Raw genomic sequence first — 27,473 nt, 5'->3', positions numbered from 1 at the left:
CCTTCTTAAATAAAGGCACAACATTAGCCACCTTCCAGTCTTCTGGCACCTCACCCGTGGCTAATGGTGATTTAAATATCTCTGCCAGGACCCCAGGAATTTCTTCCCTAACTTCCCACAATGTTCTAGGATACATATGATCTGGCCTCAGGGATTTATCCATCCTAATATCCTTTAAGACTGCCAGCACCTCCTCTTTGGTAATGTGGGTATGTTCCAATACATCACTATTCATTTTGCTTAATTCCTTTGCCTCTATGACCTTCTCCAATAGTAAATACAGACAGGACACAGTAACTTAACACTTTGCCCATCCCCTGTGGCTCCATACAAAGGCACCATATTGAGCCTTAAAGGGCCCTATTTGCTCCCCAGTTGCCCTTTTGCTCTTAGTACAGTTGTAGAATCTCTTAGGATTGTCCTTTATCTGCCAAAGCAATCTCATGTCCTCTTATTGCCCTCCTGATCCCCCTCCTACATTTCTTATACTCACCTCTACCTGACATATGCCTCTTTCTTTCTCCTGATGTGTGCCTCAATATCCCTCATCATTCAGTGTTCCTGAGTCCTGCCAGCATTGCCTTTCACTCTAATAGGAACATGCTGTCCTTGAACTCCCCCTATCTCACTCTAAAAGCTCCCACTTGCCAGACATTCCTTCACCTGCAAACAGCCTCTCCCAATCAACTTTTGCAAGTTCCTGTCTAATGATGTCAACATTTGCCTTGTCCCAATTTAGGACATTACTTTGTGGACCACTCCTATCTTTTTCCAAAACTGTGTTAAAACTAACAGAATTGCAGTTCTGGGCTGATATATAAATAATGAATTCCTCTCAAACCTCATTATTATTTATTCCGTGAGAATGAGGTAAGTGTTGATGTGCTTAAACAGATTATTTCATCTGAAGCCTCCAAGGAGTTGTCACACAACTATTGCAACATGAAAAAGTGTTATAGTGTTCTGTTAGCATTACTTTACACCTTTCAATCATTTAATTGTTAACACACGATGTGAGGTGATCCTTTTAATTGAAAAAAGAAGTGTTCTCAGATTAATCAGAGAGTTTAGCCCAGTGAGAATAAAGACACAAAGATCAAGAAACTGCCAGATTTGATCATTACTCTCTGCAGAGTCAATGAGCCATCTGGGACAGCAGCCAGACAACTCCTATTTCAAACCCCAAATTAGGGAGAGGAAATTCAGCAAGGGAGACAAGCACCTTCTGCAGTGGGCAGAGTCACATGGGCTTCAGGCAAAGATGGAATCTAACATACCTCTAATACCCTGGAAGTCCAATAGTCACATGCAAGTGGCTCACAAACTAGGCCATTTCAGATGGCAGTTGAGAGACAACCAAATTATCAAGAGTCTGGAGTCACCTATGTATCTGACTGGGAAAGGGCAACAGCTTTTCTTTCTTGAAGGATATTAGCCAACAGATATTTTCCTTCCACAATCTCGCAGTATCATTCATTAGAATGCTGACAATAGGGTTTTTTTCCTCATTCCAGATTTATTTAATTACTTGAAGTAAAAAATTCTCAGCTGCTATAGTGAAATTTGAATTCATATTACCAGATCATTAGACTATGTCTCTGGACACCAGTCCATAGAGGTTAAAACTTTAAAAATCCCAAACCTGCTTTCCACCTGCTCACTTCTGGGCTTAAATGAGGAGGGGTGTTTGGATCCCAGATGTATTGACTTTCTTTTAAAGACATATTTTAGTCAAAATATTGAATGCTATGTTAATGCCTTTGCAAACCTGCTGGTTTAATCAAAACCAGAAGGGTTTTTCACACCTTGAGTGATGCCACAAGGAGCCAAGGACAGCTTTGAGGAAAAGTTAAGTCCTTTTATGGCCCTGCTTGTGAGCCAGCAGAAGAAATGCACTCCAGCTGCACAAATGTGCCCACTTGCTTTGGATTAGGCAATATACAAGTCTTACCCCCACACCCCACCCACCACCTCTTAGGAGGATACCAAGTGGAATTATAATGGAAAATAAAGCAAAGATGTTCAGAGTTGCCTGTTAAATAGCAGGTTATAATTTGTGGCATTCAATTTGAGGCAGACATCTAGGTTTACCCATGAATCAAATATTAGTCAGTGTTCTCCTTTGAATCTTTTGGGAAGATTTTGGTTACACTATTTTTACAGTTTTTTTTTACGCAAATGGTATTTCATCAACACATCCTATTATTCAGCATCTGATTGGTGTCTTTGTAAATTAAGCAAGACTGACAAAATTATACATACTGTAGAGTACTAAATGTAAAGATAATTGTGTTTTAATTCTTGCTGTAGTCAATTTTAAAAGCTTAAGGCAAAACAACATTGTCTAGATTTTCCTAAAAGGTCAAGAACAAATTGTTTTCCATCTTGTAAATAAGTCTAAATTCTTTATATATGCAGCTGTATATTCTTCAAATTCTCTTTCACTGTCACTTCCACCCATACCTAAAGCAATTATTCTTGAGCAAAACAGACAGCTCAATGCAAATAGTATTTTACAACATTAAAATGCTGAAAACTAATCATTCAGTACGACAGGAAAAATCGTTAACCAACTTTTCATTAAGTTCATTTCTAAATTTATGATCCACCTTTCATGCACCTTAAAATACAGGCCAACACTTAATTTATTACATGCATTGGACCAAAAGAAGCATAGAAATTCTTCATTTATGTTAGACTCATCTCAGCCAAATTCAATTTGCAGTTTATGTGCTTGCTTTTCAAGACGTGCTGTGGGCAGAATGAGGCAATAAAGTATAAACATCTCAAACATTTATAACAGATTGCAAACAATGGTGCTGCTGTTAAACTAATATGCTTTGCCAATACAGCCCCAAACTAGTAACTGAATCATGTGTTAAATACCCCCATTTGTGTTTTCAGAGATAATGGTGCTTTGGCTAATTGCTGAATCAAACTGGAACCAGCCAACGGTTCAACCAAGTTAAAGTTCTTCAGAACGTACAGAATTAAGATCAGAAAATTGAAACTTATCATAGAATCTGAAAATGATACAGCACAGGAGCAGATCATGCAGCCTATTATATTAATGCAGGTGAGGTGCTCTTTCCCCTTTCTGCTACAAGTTATTTGTCTAATTGTCAGGTTATTATTAAATCGGTTTCCACCAGCCTTTCAGGCAGTACCTTATGGATTACAGCAACTTGCTTCTTAAAAAAAAGATGTATTTCCTCGTGGTTCATTTGGCTAATTGTCTTAAACCTGAGCGTCCAGTTAGGGAGATTTTTGCCACTGTAAGCACGTTTGCTTTATCAAAATAATTCCAATTTTAAACACCACGACTAAATACGCTAAATCTTTTCCACTGTAAGGAGAAGAACCTGAGCTTCTTCAGTATCTCCACTTAACTTTAGCCTCACATCACTGGTCAAAAGCAAAACAAAAACAGATGCTGGAAATCAGAAGTAAATGCAGAATATGATGGAAATAATCAGCAGGTGAGGCCAGCATCTGTGGAGAGATAAACAGAGCTAACTTTCCAAGTCGATGGCATTGAAGAGTTCTGATGAAGGGTTGCTGACCTAGAACATTAACTCTGTTTTTCTCTATACAGATAACTGCCTGACTTGCTCAGTATTTCCAGTATTTTCTGTTTATCTGGTGCTTGGTTAAATCTCCTCCATATCCTTGCCCTGATTTCCTTCCAAAACACTTCCAAAACCTTCCAAAAAAACATACTCAAAAATGAACACAATACTTTTTAGGTGAGACCAAACAAACCTTTTATTGAGGTTTCTTCTGAACATCTGAGGGCATCTCCCACTTTGAACTCTCCTCACACTAATTCAGTCATCATGTAAATCTCAGCTCATCAAGCAGAATTGGAAGAAACTAAATGGCAACAGTGGGTGTGTCAAGACTCCCACCTGTTTTATAAATGCATCCGCTCCACATCCCCTCCTACCTTTCTCTGTACATGTTGGTTATAGAAAAGGAAATCTATTAAAAGTACTTACATTAAACACATGAATCATTGTACTCAAGAAAGCAAGTGAGAGCTCTATAGGCTTTCATCAGATTTCTTTCCTCATTTAAATTTCGAGGTAGGTATAAATATTTCAAGGGCACAAGAAACAAATTCTCATAGCCAGTAAATCAGAAAATTAAAAAAAGATACTTATATTATTTTTGGCAATCTTGATGTGTTAGACAGAAGTCAGTAACAGTAGGATATGAAATTATAACAATTTTGCAGCTGGGAATCTGTATTAATTGCAGAGACAGAGGTGTGGGGATACAGAGAAATAGTCTCATCAAATAGTGCAAATTAACATGCTAATAGAAGATTTTTCCATTGTTATAGAATGGTAATTGAACCACAATCCCTGGATATTGATACAATAGGAGGCTGTTTTAATCAATTTAATTGGGACATTTTGAAAAATTTGTGGTGCACAATTACTAGTACTAATTATCAGTACTAAGGATGAAAAAGCTTATGTTTTAAATGGTTATCATTTTGAAGATCACACACTACTCAAGCTTTTTACCAAACTGTATTAAAAAGTTCCCTTCACAAAGCCAAAATTATCCCCGGCATGAAACCTGCTCTACAGATTGATGGGAAGTACACTTGTTGATTCAGAATTTGTTTACAACAGTCAGTAGCAATTAGGACAAACAGTAGAAAAAAGATGAATACCACAAACCAGTAGAAGGAAAATTGTTGTGTGCTAGGATATTGGAAGTGATGTTGGTGGTGGGAGGGAAGAGAACAGGTGGTGTTGATGCATTCACTTTGTACTGTGTTTTGCTGCAGGTAGGTGGAGCTATCTAAAAATATGCCCAAATGCACCTGAACCCTCACTGAAATTACGTCAGGACAGCACATATATATGAACCACTGAGTTGTTAACTGGGTGCCCAACTCAATCTTGTACTGGGGTCTGACTACATGCAGTCAGTTATAACTGTTAACAGCCTTGGGGCTGGATTAGTAGGAATGTGAGTTGGGGGGCAGTGAGGTGTGGATGCTGATAGTGATAAGAAGGTTGGTGGTGACAGGAAAAATGCAAGTGACAAACTAGACTGGAAACAGCCTGCCAATCCTTCTCCCTCTGACTACAAGGAACAGAAAACTCCCTTACCTCATTTCCAGTGCCCTTTCGTGTCCCTCAAAAGCCAATGGTTCAGCCACTCAATGGAGAATGTACAGCAATGGCTCCATTCATTTGCTCATCCATAAATGGTGTTGGGTTCCTAATTTGCTTATCCAGAGGTCAAACATCAGCAAAATGAAGCGTTGGCCAAGAAATTCTTTGTGTGCCATTTTTTTGACATTAAATTAGCTAAGGTAATGTCCCTAGCAATGTGTTAAAAGCAATGGGTTAAAAACAATGTGAAATACAATGGTGCCAGCTGCAAAACAAAGGTAGTGGTCTCCCTCATGTAGTCATAGTGTTTCAGAAACCGTGTGCTTTAGGGGCTGGGTCTTTGATTAGCAGAATCTTTCCTCATAAGCTTAGGAAGTAGCCTTTAAGGGTCACACTGTAATACAACCAGACTCCTTCCAGCTACTAAGGCTCGTTGCTGAGGAAGGAGTACATACTAGAATGATAGGGGAGGGGTGGAGGTTGGCAGAGTCCTCTCAGTGGGGCAGAGGAACTTACACAACCTTCTGAAGAACAGTGCATGCAGAAGACAGTTTGCTTGTGCATAGGGCACTCTTGATACAAAGTTTTCTGCGCAGTGTCTGTAAGAACTTGAGTCCCTTCAATGAATGCTTGCACTCTTGAAAGCCTTGCAATGCAGTCAAATGCCTGTTCTAGATGTGAATGTAAAAACAGAAGGTGCCCATATTTACCATTTGACTGACCCATTGAGTACTTCTAGCATCTTCTGAGTTTTATTGTTTATCCAGAGACTTTTTCAAAATGGCATCCTGCACAGCCAGAAGCCGCCAGCTGCCAAAACAGCTAAGATCAAGCGTGGGAAACTGCGATATGAAGTTCTTTCTTCCTACCTCCTACATTATTTTAATACCCAAAGAATGTGTGCTTGAACTTCAATCCCCACTCAGGGTCTCCAATTCCAGGAGCAGACTAATCCAACTAGATAATCTCATTGAAAGCAAGGTTATAAATTTGGCGAATGGCTCAGGATTAGAAAGTCATGCAGACCACATGCAAGTGGAGAATCAATTTGTCAGAATGCATCAAGCAATGTAGGTGTTCCTCTGACAGTCTGCTGCTTTGCTTTGTTACAGTTGTTTGTGATTTAAGATCCAGTTATAAACGAAGACCTATTTTGACAGAGAAGCAATTAATTCACTGGATCTGTAGCCTGTTACTAATCAAGATTCCCACTCTTGCACCCACATGGAGATGCCTTATGTCAGGAAATCTTGTGTACTGTTACGCAAGTCACACATTTGGAACCAGTGAAATTCACACGAAAGAAGTCATTGGCAAGCCTGAGTGGCAGAAAACTTTAGAGCTCAAATCAACGACCATCTGCCAGGATGGCAGGCACTTTATCATTCACTCCATTAGGCCACTCACCAGTTAAAGTAAAACAGAAATAAATAAATGTTATCTCTATTTTTAGTACTGGTATTTAAAGTAGTTATTATATCTTTATTTATTCATGAGTCCCTTGGCATATTGCATCTAATTTTTACATTTACAGACCACTGTAATAAAATAATCAAAACACTTATTCACTGAGTTCCATTCTGCTTGGGTCTTTTTAAACAGTGTTCATAAAGGAAAGCTTGATCTCATTTGGATCAGATGTGCTTCTATGAAGTTCACAACAAACAGTGTCCAAGAAGGCAGTGTGGATTAATTAAAAAACACCTACCTGAAATACATTGCCCTTAAAGTCAAAATTTTAAAACTTTCTAAAATTATAAAACCTTTAACTGGTTTAAATCTGAAACAGAAATAAAAGTTGCTGCGAATCCATAAGGGGACTGTCTATTTTAAAGAAGCCAGACCTGGAATCGCTTGTGACGTAAGAAGGATATTTTTACCTTTACATTCCTGAACATTGAGTGACCTTCTCGATTCTGCTTCTGAACCCCACCCCCTAATTAGCACCTGCAAATTCCAGATCCACATTACAAGCATGAAATAATCCAATCACAATCCTGGACTCAATCAGTTGAGAGCAGGTGGGTCATTAACAATGGCAAAGAGCACAACAACCAGGCTGCTCTGTATCTAGTATAGCAAGGTTTAAGATCTGGGAAGTCCCTTGGAACTCTGGAACCATCCACACAGAATGACCCTTAACCCTAAAACAGTGAAAAGAGATTCAGTCTGTAAATCTGATGTTAGAATAATACCTGTAAATTTAATTTAAAATCTGGCATTACTTTTCACTTTGTCCTCTTCCACCGTCCTGTTTTATTCAATTACCTGCTTGTGAGGCAGTTCAGTACTCTACAGCCAGTTAATAATCAATTCTCTTTTACTCCGAGCAGTACAGTAGCTGATGAAAGTTGACCATTTCCCTGAAGACTGCAAAATCATTATGCAAGGAAACTGCAGATGTAAGTCCAGAAATTTGATTGCATATACCTCAGTGCTACATGATTGAAACTGTACTTGCCATGGAGTGAAATATGATAACTACATTTCCACGTTATGTCATGTTACTCTCAAAATTTGACTGGGCACTTCCCAATGTAGTCTCACTTGCTCCTGAAGCAACTTAATAGTACTGAGCCACTATGAGACCCGAAGAAGATAAGTCTCATGCTTACTTTCATTCTTTCATCCTTTGGCCACCTGTCTGATCGGACATATGACCAATGATTCTCTCTTCATTCTTATGTGGGTTCAGTTCCTGCACTTTTTCATTTACAAAACATGCAATGTTTGGAATTTTCAACTGTAAGTTCACAAATGTAATGGATGCTGTGTACAGCAAAGCATCTACAAGCAGTTAGTGCATCCGTTTGTGCACATCAAAATCCTAGGTCCTAATGCCAAAATTTTATTTAACAGTAAAACATTTTAATATTATCCAAGGTATCCTCTCTTCTGTTAAGAAAATAATGGCTTTGAACATGGCAAGTGGATTGATTATTAAAGGAGATTTAAAACAGTATTAAATGTTTTTAATGTTAAAGATAAAAACTATGATAATTAATGTTTAGTTACCCATAATTCTTCAATTAAGTTTTGTTTACATTATAAAAGTAAGCTAAGTGTGCAAATTTCATAACTTCTTTAACTTCCATCTAAAGAAAATATGCATCTAATTCTCACATTTTAAGTCACTGGTTAAAATGGTAAAATATCAAGATACTACTTCAGCAGTAGGTTTTGGGGAAAATGCAGTATTAAATTTTCATTGGTAATTGTAAGCTCAAATTCCTGCAAACCAGCAAAATTTCTTGAAATCAATAAAGGTGAAATATAAATGGAAAATGCAGAGACAACTACTGTCATGATATCTATTCACCAATTTTCAACAGCAAAATTTAGAAATAATGAAAAAATTAGGAAATGTGTTTTTAATCACTATAGTTGTGCATTATTTTCAATTGTTAAATCAAGTAACCCCTTTTAAATACTGAAAGTAGAAGCAACTTGATTTATTATAAATGCTGCAGTGATTACAACTTTATCTGCAAAAAATTGATTACGCACTTTCATTGATTTAAATATCACATTAGAGACAGCATAATTCCAGTCACAAAACTTTTAAACTAGATAGAGTTTCGGCCTCCAATCCTTGCTAAGTAAATACTTATCAACTTAAACAGAGACATAACGACGAGTCCCCTCTTCTTTATTTTAAAACTCCGGATTTTTTTTATAATGAGGCTTGCAGAGTTCATCACCTGAGGTTGCACATTCTGCCTATTTATCATTATAACAGATTTTAAATTGCTACTCTGAATCTAAACATGCATGAGTCCACAATTCAGCAGAAATTGATAATTTCAAATCAATCAAACTAAAAATGGCAGAAATAGTCACCCACACAAGGGCACATTGAAGAAACAAAGAAGTAACATAATTTCTCAAAAGGATTGTATTTCCCTTACTTGTTGTACAATAGTAGTCAGTTCCAGGCAGAGCTGAATGACATTGTTTCTAGTAACTGAATAGTCTGTCACAGCGGCAAATGGAGATCTGGGGGAAAAGTAAAGTTATAAGTATAATTAGTGTAATTCATAACAAAAAACAAATGCAGATCAAACTAAGTCATTGCAGCTATCATGCAATAGAGAAGGCCCAATGCATCAATAATCTATCTAAAAATAGACTATCAATGCAAAACTTTGTTTAAAGTGACAATCAAATTATTAAAATTTCTATACAAGTCAGAACATATGATTAGATTTTGAGTCAATTATTCTGGAAAAATGCAGCAGAAGCAGTAAACTCAAATGGTACAATTTTTTAAAAAATAGATTTTCAGTTAAAATATAAAGTACATATGATTTATTTAAGAGAAGAGGAGGAAGATTCACTGGCATAAACATGTTTTCCAATTTTATTCAAAGCATAAAATGCAAAAGTCGTTGCACTTTCAAGTCAGACGTGTAGAAATTGAAAGTTAAGATACGGAATGGTCAACTGGAGCTTGACCTTACAGAGCTCTGACTTTGAATTACATCATGGTGGCAGCATGTGACACAGCAAAGGGTCAGTTAAAAAAAAGATTTCCATTTATGTTGCATTCCTCCTCAGCAACATCTCAAAATGCATCGATACGTTACTTTGAAATGCAGTGAGCAAATGAGGCAGTCTTTTTTTCCACACCGCAATATTCTACAGCCAGCAGTAAACAGAATTTCAATTTGATGTTTAGATGTTGATTGATAAACGACTGTGCCTAAGACACAATGAAAACGTCAGCTGCATCATTTGATAGAGAATGCTTGCTGTATCCTACGGAATTGGCTGTAACTTAGTAACTCATCTGATTAGTGACCCAGCTGACATACTCACACTTGTAGTGCAGTAGAATAATGGTCCAAATTATGTGCACAAGGTTGCAGCTAATATGTTAATAAAGGTTAAACAGAGGGAGATCATGGAAAATAAGAATCCCTACAGTAAGAGGGCAATCCAGTGAGGAAATTTGCCAGCTAGCTTCACAAAGACAACAGAGTTTATTAAAACAGTGATTATATAGCACCCTTGGGGCTTTGCTAGTACCAGACGAGCAGATTTTCTGGACTATTGGATGTAACTCCTATTAATACCCAAACACACTTCTATTTCACTTTTTGTTTAACAATGGTACAATAAATCTTCCAGTGAACTCAGTAAGTTTAAGGGGAGTGGGAAATATATAAAAATGCCAAACTCCAGCTTTGGCCGCAAACCTACACATGTTCCTGACTCCTGCTGTTTTGGACCCCAACCTTGTTCCAGCTGCACACCCTGCCCACAATCTGGACCCCGAAACCAGCCGTATTCCAGACTCCCAGCTCTGGCCGCACACCCTGCTTGCCCTCTGGACCCCCTGCTCACATTTCAGACTAATGAGTGAGCCAAACAATTGAATTCCAGATTACTGAAGGTTCACTGTACTGAGAAGTAAATCTATAATTATATTTCCCAAGACATTGTTGTCAAGCAGTCCTAGATCTAGAGTTTAATGTTTATCACAGTTCCATGGGCACCCCAATAATGCCTTGTCCCAGATTTTTCTGCAATAATAATGGTGAGGCTAACACTGATGCCAGTGCTGTGGGAATAACCTCATAGCAATGTTTGGCATCCATACATGCACAGTTGAACAAAGAAGTCCAGAAACTGCCATCACAGTTGCAGTCCTGACTTAAAAACTTGGCATTGAAATGATTGCAATGGCATGAATTTCTCTTTCCTCCTTTAAGACACTCCTGATAGGGCAATCTTACATCCTACCACTTGGTCATCTGTCCTAATTTCTCCTTATGTAGCTTTTTGTGCATCAGCTTTCTCCATGTTAACATCCCTTTGAAGTTCACTGGGATGTTTATGCTACATTAAAAATGCAATACAAATGAAAGGTTGTGTTATATTTTAATTGTTATAACTCTTGGCAGGGCATTCACTAGGCAATGCCCTTAAGGTATACCTGGTTTCATTTTGAATGAGAACTTAAAAAAGGACTAAACGTGAAATTTTACACAACTGCTCCTGTGTGAAAAGATGACATACAAACTACTCACAAGCTAACCAATCTGTTTTATTTTGTGGATTAAAACCTCTTCACAACAAAGCATAAAATACTCTACATTTTTGGCTGAGGGAATAGTCATGAGTTACTCTGAAAACAGATTTGGTTACCGTGAATAGCTTTACCAAAAATGAACAGGCGCTCTTGATCTGCAGACTGCTCTGCAGTATGAGATAACGAAAGTTGTCCTTTTCAGAGAAACACAATGTATAAAGGGCTCCGTCCAGTACGACAAAGTGGTGATTATTCAAAACTCTTTTCATTTAAATTAAGACAGTTAAGCAAAAGGAGGAATAAGATATTTCAATAAACTACTGACTGGAAGATTTATATGTAAGAATGTAGTATATGTATTTAGGTATTGCCATGAAAAGCCCCAAGCAGTGCATAATATAATTACATGCATAAAATCATGAACTAGAGAGAAACCATTAAAAATAAAATTCAGCAATAATTCAAGTTTAATGGGAGAAAGGTGTGGGGAGATGGTTGGTGTTGGGGGGGGGTGTTGGAAGAGATGGAATTTTCCCCAGATATTTTGTGTTTAAAAGCTTCCTGTACCCAAAATGATTTTTAAGATCAAATGCCAATTCAGCCAATCTTCATGAGATCGATCATTAAGCAGTTGACTCCCAATTAACTTGTCTGCCAGCATGTATGCAGTAGGGTCCAAGGTGGTTTAGTAGCTTGTGCTTCACCTGATACCTTCTCCTTACAACAACTGGTTTATGGAGATTGAACTAGTTCCAGAGGATTTCTCTGGAATTGGTGGAAAACATATTGCACTGCAAGAAAATTGTGTCAAAAATCTTCATTCGAACAGATATCTATTTTTGCACATCTGGGCAAATTCTGGTACTCGGCAACCGCATGCTTACACCAGAGCCTCGAAACTGGATTGCATGTTGTTTTTTGTGCCAGAGCAAATCGCTTTGGTTGTCATTCCCAAGTGAAATCCTACCAGTCACGAAACTGGACCAGGCACTTCTGAGCATGAGCAACACACAAAGGGACTGGAGGAACTCAGCGGGTCAGGCAGCATCTATGGAGGGAAATGGAAAGCTGATGTTTTGGGTCGAGGCCCTTCATCTGGACTGGAAAGAAAGAGGCAAAATAGCCAGTATAAAAAGATGGAGAGAAGGGGTGGAGCAAGAGCTGGCAGGTGATAGGTGAATCCAGGTGAGGGAGATGATCAGCAGATGAGGGAGAGAGGAGAGTGGGAATGATGTAAGAAGTTGAGAGATGATAAATAAATGCTCTTCAGTCCTTCAGGGCAGAAGAGCATTTATCAAGGTAGTCACTTATCAAAACCCTGCAGATGCTGGAAATCTGAAACAAGAACAAAAAATGCTAGAAACACTCAGCAGGTCAGGCATCTGTGAAAAGGGATATGTTGATGTTTTAGATTGAAGACTCTTCATATATCTTTTGAAATGGAAACTACAATAGCACCGTAGCACACTTGTTTTTAACCAATTTTGTGATCTATTTGTAGAGGGGATAACTTGGCATTAGTGTTAAACACAATGATGTCTTAGCACACCAAAAAAGGTGAAAATCAGTATTTCGGTGCAAACATTCAAACAGATCAATCATGTTCGTAACACTCATTTAGTGCCTGTTTTCACATATCATAGAAATAATCCCTTTGTTTTATCCAGCAATATTTCAAAACTAATTTCCTAAATTATCGAAAAGGTTCATGCTCATTGGGAATTGATAGAGAAGATATCATTCCAGGTTCTTGGGGAGTGGTGAGGGAGGAAATAAAGTTGATGAGATCAGGGCAGAATTAAAAGCTCTCAGGGTATACTCAAATCAACATATATTTGCTTTTTTTTGTACTTCTATCAGGAAGCTACTTTGAAGCTTTCCACTCTCATGTAACCGGATATGTACAAACAAATGTATTTGTGAAATGCTACATAATCGGGGAATTGAATTTAGGAGCCGAGAGGTATTGTTGCAGCTATATAGATCCCTGGTCAGACCCCACTTGGAGTATTGTGCTCAGTTCTGATCATCTCACTACAGGAAGGATGTGGAAGCCATAGAGAGGGTGCAGAGGAAATTTACAAGGATGCTGCCTGGATTGCAGGGCATGCCTTATGAAAGCAGGTTGAGGGAACTTGGCCTTTTCTCCTTGGAGCGATGGAGGATGAGGGGGGACCTGATAGAGGTATATAAGATGATGAGAGGCATTGACCGGGTAGATAGTCAGAGGCTTTTCCCCACGGCTGAAATGGTGGCCTCAAGAGGACATAGGTTTAAGGTGCTGGGGAGTAGGTATAGAGGAGATGTCAGGGGTAAGTTTTTTACTCAGAGAGTGGTGAGTGCGTGGAATGGGCTACCGGCAACGGTGGTGGAGGCGGATACGATAGGGTCTTTTAAGAGACTGTTGGATAGGTACATGGAGCTGAGAAAAATAGAGGGCTATGGGTAAGCCTAGTAATTTCTAAGGTAGGGACATGTTTGGCACAGCTTTGTGGGCTGAAGGGCCTGAATTGTGCTGTAGGTTTTCTATGTTCTATGTTCTATAAGTTACTCATTAATGAAAAAAGAACAGCCAAGATTTCCATATAAAAAGACACAGATTTCAGGAAGATGTACAATTGTAGACCATATTGCTATTTCATACACAAATTATTTAAGGCAGTATTGTCCCTATGAAACACATGCTCCTCATACATAAGGCATACCTATAATTTTATCCATTTATATAAATTCAGTGTGTATCTTTTTATTATATGCTCGCCAAAATAGCTTGTGAAAATTGCAGTCATCATCTATCAATGAAACCAATCAATTGGCTAATTCTCGCATTTCATTTAACTTGATATTCATCTATCAATATTATTATACCTTTACACTGTACACCAAAATCAATACCACAACATTTACTGATGGGAGCAATGGTCACCTCATTACTTGCACCCGCAATCTTCACAGAATTATTTCCCTCAAAACATTTATCCATCTCAGAAAACTCAATAAAAGGTTAAATGAAACTATTTCACAAATATAGAGTGATAATGAAAACCAGAAACCTGAAATCACAAACAGTGAACAAAAAATATATTTAATAGTACTGCCCAGATTTTTGGAGAATAATGAATTCATTATGTGTTTATCTTCAGCAAATTGAATCATCATAATATCAGGAGCAGTGACCTTCAGATCAATTCTGACACTTCCATCAACTAACCAGTGTCACACGGCAGAAGCTGTTCTTATCCATATGATGAAATTTTGGGGGGGGGGGGGGTGGTGGTAGGGAGGGAGAAGTTGGTTTGGGCAAACTCTAAGTGGGACTTGTGAAGTCTTCATTTTGGTGCCTGGGCAAAGATTTTAAAAGTGCATGTAGCCCAATACAATCCCATGACTTTGAAAACAGTGGCTACTTGGGCAGCTTACAGATATCTCATGAATAAACAGCTTGATTTATATGTACTTATCGCAGGCTCTGAGCTTCTAGCTAACATCTGTTGTTATGTTGGCAAATAGTCATTAAGGATAGTTGTCAAGCCCAAGATAATTGATCAGCAAACTGGCTAATGAATGCAAGAGAAAGCCTGCCTGAACACTACAAGTACAGTTTTCATACTCTGGGATAGATTTTTCCACTACTTCACTCCAGCCTCATCCCATGCTGCTTTTCTCTAACTCTGCCAGTGCATCTATCTTTATTTTCCTCCCCACATCTTTATCCAGTTTCCACTTTCGTGCAAAGTTCTGACAAAGGTCTTCAACCTGAAATATTAACACCATTTCTACTTCCACATATGCTGCCTGACCCACTGAGTGTTTCCAGCACTTTCTGCTTTAATCCCTTTAAGCGCATCTGTGTTATCTACCTCACACACTCCATATGGTGACAAGTTCCACATTCCAACTCTTTGGCTGAAGGGGTTTCTCCAAAGTTCTTTACTGGATTCGTTAGTCACCTATTTTAACAAGTCTCAGTTCTGGACTCTCACAAAAATGGAAATTTTGGCCAGGAAATTAGATCACACAGAAATTAGATAACTGTTCTTTGTTCGAGAGCCAAATGGCTGAAAATCACTTATGACTGGAGTTTGTGACCGTTCTGGGCTGAGTATTGACACTCCAGAAATTCAACCGAGCACTTCCAACTGCGTGAAAACTGGAGCTTCATCGCTACTGACGTTTGGTGTGGCAGCATGATACAGCTGCTGGTCTGACAAGCAACAACCCTTTAGCTGGGCTTAAAGTGAATCTCCAGGACATTTGCTCTGTGCCTTGATTCTAAACCCTACTGTGGGCACTTCACAAGTACAAGAATAACATCAAATATCTGGAGATATTTTGCGGCCCCAACATCCAATGAGTAAAATGCAAGAGAATTAGCACAAAATAAAACAAAAGAGCTTGCCGAAACCATTTAAGAAGAATTTAAGTGGAAGTCAAAAGCAGAACTAAACAACTGTAGGAGCAGGAGAGAACTTGAGGTGAGTACTACACCTCAAGTGGATGATAGCAGCAGAAAAAGAAGGCATTAAAAGGGAGGAGCATTGTCAAAGTGGAAAAGAGCACCTGCTGTATTTAGAGCTCCATCAACCATAGCTTCCTTTAATTCCAGGTGGCTACCAGTGATCATTGCACCCATGCAAAATCCAAGACAATGTGTGCATTAACATAGGCCTTGCACAAGGAGGTTCCCACGGAGGCCTTTCACCTTTGAACTCGCACTGCTGTGGAGAGTGGAGATTGCAGGGGAGATGTGCTGAGGAGTGGATTAGGGGTAAGTGTGGGTTTAGGGGATTGAGGTGGAGAGTTGTGGAGTAAAGAGACGGAGGGGAGAGGGAAAACTGAGGGGCATGGAGAGAAGATTATACAGTGAGGGAAAACCAATAGAGACGATGTTGGAAGAGAGAGACCAGGGATCATTGGTGTGGGAGGAGATTGGAAGGGGAAGTGGTCGATTCAGGGGAAGGCAAGAGTCAATGAGCCAGACAGATACTTATGATATGAGCATCAAGGAGGTGTTAGAGAATTTATTAAGAAGGAAACCTTAAAGAAGGATATATGTGGAAGGAGATAGATGTATTGTACTCCCTGACAGTGGTCCAGTTAAAGCTAGGCCCTGTTTAAATAAGGCCAAAATGAATCCCAATTCCCCCCACCCCACCACCCTGATTAAGAGCTACTTCTGTGCTGTAGCTCACTACTATTCACAGGTCTCAGCTGCACTTGATAATTTTGTGCAAGTAGCATCAAGACAAACACTGGCTTCTGTGCATATTTGGTGGCCAGATGCGCCACCCAGAAATTCCGTCACACAGAGCACTGTGCAGAAAAATGTCGTGCAGCACAATGGAATTCTATGCTGTGCATCTGAACTCCAGCAAGTGCCTTGAGTGGCCCAGAATCACGAGATACTGCTGAATAATTGGCAGATTAAGAAACACATTATGCAGCTGAATCATTGGCAGATTAAAGACTCCTATGTATCTGATAGTGGGCATCTAGCTCTGACAGCCAACTACAAGATGAATACATGCCTCATCCTTTTTGAGAGGTGTCAGTGATGGCTTTGTGGCAACACCTGATCTTGATTTGCAACCTTGAGCTGTGGTTCTATATTGATATAATATGGAAAACCAATACAAATTCTGGACAAACGTGGACTCAGAAATAACAAGACGACAAAGATTATTTATTTGTTTACATGTGTGTGCATGTACAGCTGTGTGCATGTGTGTGCCTGCCTGTGTCTCTTGTCTTCTAGCCAGAGAAATGAAGCAGTATTTCTCGAAATTCCAAATCATCAAGTTAAAAAATGGCACATATTATGAAGACATATTTGCAAATCCTCCACCTGTCATGCTCACCAAGATGTTTATACATTTGTCTTTTTTGCTATCCTTGTACTTTACAATCATTAACCCATGTTAACAAAAAAAAATTCCCTTTCTCTGTTTTCAGAAAGACAATTAACTTTCTCAGCATTACCTTGTCTTAACTGTTACAACCTTCCACCCCAAGGAAAGCCTGTAGGCAGGAAGTGTGAGCAAGGGCTGTATTGCAGGCAAGAAGTCCAGAAGAAGAGGTTTCCCTGAAGCCCGGTTCAATTTTACAGCATGTCCTCACCTCATTAATGTTTTTGACTGGTTCATGGCTGTGGATACTGAGACTCTGAGGATGGCCAGATTATGGCCAAGTAAGCTTTGGTCACTAGACGTGGAGGAGGAAGAAAGGTATTGGAAAGGTCACACAACGAGTTCAGGAACAGTTTGTATTTTTTGCCAAGATAGCCTATAATTTTTATGTTTTGTCCTTTTTCTGCTTAGGACTTTGAAGAGATGCCATCTGTTCAAGTACCGCCTTCCACTGAGATCTAAATTGTGCCTACACACCATTTGCTTTAAAGATAAGAAATGGAGGTAAGGACCATTTGGGGAAGGAGATCAGAGGTATCAGTGGCTGGGAAGTTGCAACACACATGGGGAGGCGTCCGAAGAGCCAATGAGGGAAGGGCAGACTGCAGGCCTCGGAGTAACTATAAAGTTATGATTGAACAGGCTGGTTTTGAAGGAGAAAAGAATGGGGGATATTGGAAAAGGGAGATCAGAGGCTGCACCCATGGACCTTAGTGGAGGGAAGAATAGGTGGGGATTATTACAGTTCATTGGAGGGAAGGATTTGTCCTATTATGGTGGCAATGACAGCACGTGAACTGCATCTAACAGATTGCGTAAATAAATTTCCCCAGTGGATTCCTTTTTACTGTTGGGTTTTGACACCAAGGAATTCAGGTAGCAAGATTAAATTTAAAATGGAAGGCACACAACTTCATCATCATATTTAAATCTAATGTTCAGTGACATTTAAAATTACCAAAAAACTTTTAAAATAAAATTAATAACACAGGAAAATACTAAGAAATAATATAAAATGTCAAAATGCCTCAAAAACAAATAACTTACCTTGTTGCTCTGAAGTTCCAGGAACAAATAACTTACCTTGTTCCTCCAAAGTTCCAGGAATCCCCATTGAAATGAATGTGTTCTCAGATCTTACGTCAGGTCTGACCATTGTAAGATCAGAGGTGGATCCCCCCATTGAATGCCAGGGAATCCCAGCATGCCTGGGCTCTGCCAATAGATTCCACATGGAGTGCATTGACAGGGCAGAATGACAGATGCATCAGCACCTGTCACTCAGCACGTACCGGACTCACAGTGGGTCAATGCAAATCCAGGATTTACCTGGGAGCGTCTGAAAGCCAGCAGTTACCTTCAGGACCAGCTGCCACAGCCAGCACGATTTGGCCCAGTACGTTAAAGGAAGCAATGTTTAAGAAAAAAACACTCTTATAAAGACCTTGTAAACACATTTCCTCAACAGGATCCTGGGATTAAACATTTTGATTGCTTATGACTCAACATTTTTTTTTAGAAACTATTCATTGAAAGTCGACTCCTTTAAATAAGTTTTGTTGGACTTCCAAAACTCAGAAGTCACAAAATGAAAAATAAAATGCTGCTTGGAATGAATTAGGAGGCTTGGAATGTTTAAGTATCAAAGGAAATTAGACTTTCATTGATTCCAGAAGAGCTAATAATCATGCTCTCAGTCATCCAGGTTTACTGTCTTTCCCACAAAGTGTATAACGGGTCTTATTCAAAAAAATTACCTGTCCAGCCATGCCAGTAAGCTTTTAGCTGCACCTATAAGATCCACCACTGATGTCAGGAAATCATTAGGCAACCTCCTGGAGGACCTTCCATCATAGTGTCCACTCCTCCTCCGACCAGTTATAAAATTCTGAAGATTTTTGGCAGATGCATTCAGTTTGTGGGATAGTGTTTTAAGGTTCTCCGTTTCAAGCCCATAGTTCTGAATAAAAACAAAACGTTTTTTGCGTAAATTTGTGATTTCCTGATAATTGATCCAAGCATGAGCATTGTTCAATTTTTTAGAAGCTCTTTTTCCTGTATTATTCAAGCATAAAATTCCACTAAAAATAGCAAGGAAATAATACCTTTTTTGTTCAAGGTGACTAGACTTCTCATGAAGAGTCAAAGTAACAGACCCTTTGGCCCATTGAGCCTGTGCCAATTACCAACTACACATTTACACTAATCTGACATTAATCCCATTTTTTATTCTTCCCACAATCTACCTATTAAATCAAATTTATAAAGTACATTTCCCAAAAGTTTTTTATTTAGTAATCATGAGCAGTTCATTTATGATCTGTCTCACCAAAAATCACAACATATTACCAGAGCACCAATATACAACATACTGTGTGGTATTGTTAACCACATCCAATGCATCATTGTTTGTTGTAATAACCACATTGTTTTTGATGTGATTTGGGATAGTAAGCTACATTTCTCCTCTCCTCCTCTACTACAGAATAAATGTACTTATCCCTGGCAACAATATACATTTATATAATACTTCTAACATAAAATAAGTACCTCAGACCCTCTATTTTGTGCTTTTTGTTATTTTCTCACAAATCAAGTAAATTAAACACTTATGTTTGGATAACTTAATGTACAATTTCATTGTGTGGGACAGCCAATAGACATATAAATCAGCAATAAGACAACTCTCAAGACCATTGTTTATTGCAAAGCAAAACTTAAGTCACTCGTTTCCTTAACCTCGCTAGTAAAAAATTACAAGATTTTACAAAAGAGGCAATCAGACAGATAAATGTCCAATGCCTCTGCCGGTTATTAAACTGCTATTAACATTCAATATTTGTACCAAGGGACATCAAGCACCAAGTACTTTGGACTATATATCCTTCAAGCTTCAAACCTGTTCATCAAAAATTGGGAAGCTCCCTTGTGTTCTCCAATGAAACCTTATTGCAAGGAATCAATTTGGAATTGATGGTACTTGAACCATTAGTCAAAAATCACAGGAAATCTCATGTTTGGATAATCCAGTTTCAAATTATGTACAGTGCCTTCCTTTTTATTCTCAACCTTTTTGCTGAAAATACATCTGGCCAGCAACTTTCGAAATGGTATGTAACGATGAAACAATCAAGTTTTTACACTGACAGTTCTGTGTCCTGTGCACTTTACATTTTCTGCTCTAAGTAACAATTAGGGTCAAACGTCAGATTTAAACTGTAGTAAATGATTAAGTTAAAAAGTAAAAGGAAAGGATAAGGGGTGATTAACTTTCCCTACTTGGCCAATGAGCTCAAACAAGGGATTGCCTTCTTGTTCCTGGAAACCAACAGGATGAATTGCTCATCAGTTAAGGAACCTGTCTAATTTTTATTCTTGTCCTTAGGCCATATGGAGATGAACAAGATGTCAGAATATTCTAATAACAAATCAGATTTTTCTTGCTTAAGTGGATGTTTGCTACTCTTGGCCACCATGTGGATCTGGGACAGCTTACATCATTCATACCACTGTCAGAACTCTGCCATTGCATTTTTCATTTTTTAAAATCTAAGTCTGCTGCTTCATATCTAAATGTACAGCAGTTATATTTATGTAGCTGCAAGCAATGAGTGGATAATTAAATCATGGCTGATCAGTATCATAACTCCATCCTGGATGATGTTGGAAAATCTTTCTTCCATTTAATGGGGAGGAATGATTATTTAACGTGAGGGTTGCCTCACCAATGGAAAAAAAACAACCAGAGCACCAGCATCCATTTACAACATTTTCAGAAATGAAGCAGCTCAGGCTAAGTGGATTCTGATGAAGGATCTTCAACCTGAAGTGAGGACTCTGTATCTCTTTCCACGGATGTGCCTGACCAGCATTTTATGGTTTTCAGCCAAGTAAATTATCTGGTTGCAATGATTTCCTGAGGCTTGTTGTAGCAATACAAGATAAAAGCTGCCAATCATCACAAGTTTGAGACAACTGAGCCCTGAAAAAGTGCCGGACAAAACTCAAGTGTAGTTTGGTGTGCTTGTTCTGACAATAGAAACTATTGAGTGATATAATCTAAGTTGTCAAAAGACTATGAAGAGTAGAAGAAGTGTAAGCTAGATGGTGTTGAACACAATCACAAATCTGGAAACACTAATTTAAAAGGAACAAAGCAAAAATAGGACCAAAGATTAAGATAAACACTGATAAAGAAGCAAAATACTGCAGGTGCTAGGAATTTGAAATAAAAACTGCATCTATGAAGAGTGAAGTAAGGTTATTACTTCAAATCAATTACCTTTCACAAGTTAAATTCTGCCTGCCCAACACCAGGAAAATAATGCAAAGGCAGTATAGTTTCCTATTAAAAATAATTAATGTTGTGTGGATTAATTCCCTCAGAAAGTGATCAGTGAGCACCAGAGAAGGTTAAACAGAGGGAATATGCAAGTAAATAAATATTCTGGAGTCTATTATTTTGGAGATAGGAGAGTTTACGCAGCATTTCCAATCAGGACATGGAAAAGGGTGAAAGAGCTAACAGTCTGTCAGCATTCCATGCTTTCTTATCTAAGCTATGCCCAACCATGTAACTTGCTCTGAACGATTGTATTTATGACATCTTTTTAATAATTTAGTCCAACTGTGATTAATTTAGTCACAAAGACAAGCTGCAATTCAGCAGGTTAAGTCAGACTGCTGTGCGTTGAGGTTTCCTATCATTTCTATATTGCATTTCTCAGAGGGTTACCCAAAGTAACCTCAGGATAAAGGTTACTTTGCCATGTTATTGTTGCCGGAGGTTAATTTTACTCAAAGCACCTTAGAAACCAAAGCTGTGGAAAGGTACAATGATAATGAAAGAAAATTGGATTACAGAGCATCATTTGGTAATTATCATTATGTTCAACAAGCATTAGCAAAAAATCCATTTAGCATGACATTTACCTTCTCTTTATTAGCATGTTAACATAGAAAGTTAACATAAAAATCTTGCTAACACATGATGCTCCTCACTGGTCCTGTTGAAACAGGACCACTCAGTAATACAGAAGAGAAAATGATTGAGGAACTTAAAACACCCAGAAGCAATCACATTTATAAACGAAATAATGCAACTGTAAGCTTCATCAAAGAGCCATCCATAATTGTTCTACCACCCTACTTCCACCGAAGAAAGGTAAAGGGTGAAAGGAAAGAAGAAAGTAGAACATTAAATACATCTTAAGGTCCCTTACGTATGGCAAATATTGCCACATGTTGCAAGATAACAACAGAATGTTACAAACAAGGAAGTAAATCATCCAGTCCATGTTGGATCTCAGAGAGAGAGCTTTCCAATTAGTCCCAATCCCTGCCCTTTCCCAACAGCCCAGTAAAAATTCCCTTTCTGGCAGGATACCATCTCTTCTAAAGACCGATCAGTTTGGAATCCATTTATTAAAATGGACGAGCACAGGAGAGATAAAGTCAGTGGTTGCACTTACCAAAGCACACAACAGGTCTACTGCCTCTAGGATAAGTTCCTGGTGGCCAATACGTGTGACGCCAAGCTCGTCTAGTTCCTGGTGAGTAATACGCAGAAGCTGATCTCCACTGATTTTTTCTCTCTCAAAGTTCTTTATGTATTGCTGCAGGCAATCATCAAGGCCTAATGGTTATGAATAGAAACAAATTAATTCTGGTGTAATATATAATTTTAAACATGCAGCACATCCCAGTAGAGATATGCTGCTCTTGAAGGTTAGTTATATAGAACCAAACGTCACGCCATGTGTAACTGCAAAGAATACCTGCAAATCTTTGCAGTTTTGATTTCCCCATAGCACATCTGTACTCCATAACTAATAAGTTTTGAAACATTGAAAACCAACATTAACTTCTTTGTAGGTCATAACTTGATATTCAGCGCATTTGACGTGGATGTTCAAATACATATGCCAAAACTGAAGGTAAAAATACACACTATATCTTTCAACAATGCAGTATGGATTTTCTCATGTTTCAGTGCCAGCTCTCTTGCCTCCAGAAGGTTGCAAGGACAATGTCCAGGCTGACATTCCAGTATTGCACTCCAGGTGTTGGCTGAGACATTAGCGTAACGCTATTACAGCGCCAGCGACCTGGGTTCAATTCTGGCCACTGTCTGTAAGGAGCTTGTACGTTCTCCCCGTGTATGCATGGGTTTCCTCCTGGTGCTCCAGTTTCCTCCCACATTGCAAAGATGTACAGGTTAGGAGCTGTGGGCATGCTATGTTGGCGCCGGAAGCGTGGTGACACTTGTGGGCTGCACCTAGAACACTCTACACAAAAGTTGCATTTCACTGTGTGTTTCAATGAACATGTAACTAATAAAGAAATCTTATCTTCTCTTAAGTGCCCATATGCCCCATCACTTAAGAGTGAAGTGTCCTTTCCAATGTTCCAGTCAGTAGAAGCCCAATAAACTGTGCCACAGAGGGGTATTTCTTGTTTCTGTAATGAATTTTCAATGAATCTGATGGTGTAATTGATCCAGTATGTGATAAAGATTCATCTAAATATCTCACCTCATAAGAGTTCTACAGCACAGAAGTGGGCCCTACAGCTTATGCTATGTTAACCTTTTTGCCCATTTACACTAATCCCACCTGCATGCAGGAAATCAATCCTGAAGCTGATGGCTGGGTTGCTACTGCAGCATTGAGGAGCTGGAACCAGCATGGTTCTCTACTCCCTAACCAAAGCCAGTTGAAGCAAATTCCAGTGGCCTTGTGCAGTGTCAACTTGGATCAGCTAAACTAACAGATACCCAGGATCAGATGTGGCGGCATTCCCTAATCTGTTCAATTCAGCTTTACCATCATGGAACATTGTAAAAATGTGTGGGTCACATACAAGTTCTTCATTATAAAATTATCATTTGGATTTGGTACTCTATGACTCAATGTCTAGTCTCATATGAGGAATAGTCACTTCAGTGAGTAAGGTACTAGAGGTGACAGTACAGGTTGAGAATTTAAAAAGATATGGATTTTAAAAATAAAGGCATAGGAGTACAAAGGTGAGGATGTTTTGATGAATCCTTATCACATATTGGGTAAACCACATTGTCACGTACATTGAAAAATCATTTGGATTGTAAGAAAACATTTTAAAAAAAAATCTTAATGATAAAGTTTTATGAACACTACAAACATTTTAGAAATTGAAGCTGGAGTAAGCCAAATGTACCCTAGAGCCTTTTCTACCATTCAGTAAGAACATAGTCAATGCTGAATCTTCTCCGCTTTCCTTCCTGCCACTGCGTCCCCTGATTCCCTTAGTGTCTATAAATCCACCCATTGCAATCTCACTCAATGATCGAATGTTTTAAGTTATAAAAGTAATTCAATTCAATTTTGTAATCAAAATAGTGATAGTGAAACACTTGGCTATTGTATTAAGATCCCCTTCCTTCAAAAATATATTAAATTAAAATGTTGTTTCCAAAACAGGAAGGGAGCAATGACAAATGATAGAAACCCTTTAAAACAAATTAAGTACAGCTATGAAGCTTTACTTCATAAGAGTATTAATATGTTGTCTTAACCTTTGTGAAAAATGTGTTTGATTTGTGGCTGGAGATGATAAGCATCAGTTACATATATTGGGAATTGGGAGAGTAGTCACTGAACTCTTTCTACAATCAGCTAGTCATAGATAGCCTCCGTAGAAAGGAGCTCACAATGTTGACTCTTCCCTTTCTCCATTTCTTCCACACTCTCTTCTCAATCACTATTGGCCAAGAAGAATGTATATGATTGTCTGGTTGGACCATTAGAAGTAAGAATAGGCCATATAACCTCTTGAGCCTGCTCTGCCACTTATGGACTGCATGACCTGACTTTTGACAATTTGGCTACAAGATCATGCCACTCAGTAATCATCATGAATGAGTTGCTAGAACGACACTGTAGCAGATTATCTCTGCTTGGCATCAGCATCCCAGGATGATCATGTCAAAGAGTCAGAGAGCTGTACAGCATAGGAAAAGGCCCTTTGGCCCATACACATCCATGCTGACCAAGATGTATATTGAAGCTAATCCCATTTTCCAGCACTTGGCTGTTATCCCTCTAAACACTTGTCATCCATATACCTGTCCACATACTTCTTAAATATATCTAATGTACCTGCCTCAACCACTTCCTCTGGCAGCTGGTTCCATCTATCTGTCACCCGATGTCATGTGTCTGGGCCTCACACACACTGATGACATAACTTCCTTTACTTCACAAATGGTAGTTCTGGAAACCTTTGGTGTCCTTTTCTGGGGTAGGAAGTGGCCTCTTTGCCAACCCACCCCAATAAAGGACATGTACCCAGGGTTTCTATGTCCATCATTTGAAAGAAAGTGAGAATCAAAAAAATATTAAAACTACCTTGAAAAGCAATCCTGGCAAACCCAACTGCTCTTCATGCCACAAGTTTAATAAAGCATTAATTAGCAACATGTTTCATAATTAATCAGCAACAAACTTCCAAGTAATTGATCATCCCTTTGAAGAGAACTGATGGTGGTGATGGTGACGGTGGGTAATATTCCTTTGTCAAATGCTGAAATCACCACTATAGTTGAACACATGGATCTAGGTCCAACTTGTCAGTGCAGTGAGAAATCAGCATTGCACACTGACTGATGTCATGAACCATCTATTCTGCGCACTTCCACTGCGCACAAGCTTTATATTTGCCATTTCCCTTCTCAATGTACTTCTATAATTACTGCAATAATTAAAGAGCACAATTTAGTATCTTATATTCCATGCCCACCAGTTTTTCTCTGGTTTCCACTCCAGGGACATCACAGCAGATAATTGATTATGTCTATTTGACAATTAGATTATGTTTCCTGCTCAGTTCAAGCCTGTTGAAAGCATGGATTAATCTTCCTTGGCCTCTCAAACTAATTCCACAATTGAGTAATTCGGTAGTGCTTTTTTTATTGCTTTCTCACATCAAACCTCCACACCATGAAATACTTTGCTACTCCGCTGTTAAGTCAGCAAATGCAAACTGTTCCTATGGTTGTACTTGGAACCATTCATGGCAAGCCAATGCAAAGTATTTCCAGGAACCAACAGTTCATATGATAGCACTGTGTTCTTGATTGCAGCATGTTAGGTAATGTTTGCAGGTACGCTGGTTGTGAAGCAAAGTTATAGCCTAGATCCAGGAAGCAGCTCTGTGTGAAGGTAACCAATTTTGACAGTTGACACACGTTACTAACAATTCATCGAGCAAACAAACAAGCTGCTTATATCAAAAGCTATTATTTGAAAGGAAGCACAACATTGTTAAATTGCTGTCCTTGAGTACAGGGAAAATGAAACAGCTGTGCAAGTGCAATTTAATCAGCTGAAGAAATACAGTTAGGTGGAATGCCTAAAGTTATGTCAAAGCAGGATAGGTCAAACGTCAGTTTCAAAAGGAGAAAGGGTGTAGTCCTAGGAAGAATATTATTGGCAAAACAATTTTGGAAATAAAACAATGTTGGAAATAATGAGCAGCCATAAATCAGCAGGGAGTCCAGAGTCTCCACTACATTCTAAATCAGATAGATGATAGCATGAGATTATTTAATGGAGAAAGGTATAGGCATCTAGTGGATAAAGAAAACAAGATCAAGAAAAGATTGAAAAGCTTAGTGAGAAAAAGAAAAGAGACTTTATATTTTCAAGCATTCTTCATTGTTTTCAGTCTTACATGTGTCAGCAAATACTGATTAACATAACATTTATTCTTATTATTCACATAAGACAACTACTTACATTTATAGAATGCATTATAATACAATTACTTTACAATCACAATTATTATCTCCTCAATTTCAGCATGCAGTTGCTCAGATGTGTGTAGGAAAAGACCAGAGTGATTTAGGCTTGTAGAAAAGTAGACCTTTGCCCAATGGTTTTCCATCAATGCATGAATAAAATCTAAGGGCAATTTGTTAGGAAATCCATTGCAACTTGTTCGAGCCCTAATACACTGTGACACTAAGTGACAATTATTGTTGACTTTAAAAATACAGAGCCATACAGTTAATTAGAGCACAAGGAGGAGCAATTAGATAGCATTTGAAAATGGACGTAGTATCACAATGCGAAAGTACCTCAAGTGTTTGAACCTTTGGAACTTGATGAAAGATTTCTGTTCAGATATTATTCCTTTCATTGTATTGACTAGCCAAGAATAATTGCTTTATGGTTGGCTTTGTCCCCAGGCTCCACAACTTCTGGGTGGCTTGCATCAACTGCAATGAGTCATGAGAATGAAATCCAGGTCTGCACCCCATTAAGAGGAGGGAAACAAGGATTATGAGGTTAGTGCAGGGAAAGGCACTGAGATAAATGATCAATCATTATCTTACTGGATGGTAGAGCAGGCACAAGG

At 38.6% G+C, this 27,473-nt stretch overlaps 1 protein-coding gene across 2 annotated transcripts in view; it reads right to left on the bottom strand.

Annotated features, from left to right (window-relative positions):
- The window catches only part of cnksr2a (connector enhancer of kinase suppressor of Ras 2a), a 371,916-nt gene that overhangs the window by 249,722 nt on the left and 94,721 nt on the right, over window positions 1-27,473 (bottom strand). For both annotated transcript variants that reach the window (XM_052013677.1, XM_052013679.1), the window contains exons 2-4: window positions 22,547-22,710; window positions 18,833-19,035; window positions 9,044-9,131 (exon numbers count right to left, since the gene is read on the bottom strand). In XM_052013677.1, the coding sequence (XP_051869637.1) occupies window positions 9,044-9,131; window positions 18,833-19,035; window positions 22,547-22,710 (455 nt within the window). The remainder of the gene's footprint in view (window positions 1-9,043; window positions 9,132-18,832; window positions 19,036-22,546; window positions 22,711-27,473) is intronic.

The sequence above is a fragment of the Pristis pectinata genome, chromosome 4, assembly GCF_009764475.1.
Source record: "Pristis pectinata isolate sPriPec2 chromosome 4, sPriPec2.1.pri, whole genome shotgun sequence".
Lineage (NCBI taxonomy): Eukaryota > Metazoa > Chordata > Chondrichthyes > Rhinopristiformes > Pristidae > Pristis > Pristis pectinata.
This window is presented reverse-complemented; position numbering and strand designations above follow the sequence as displayed.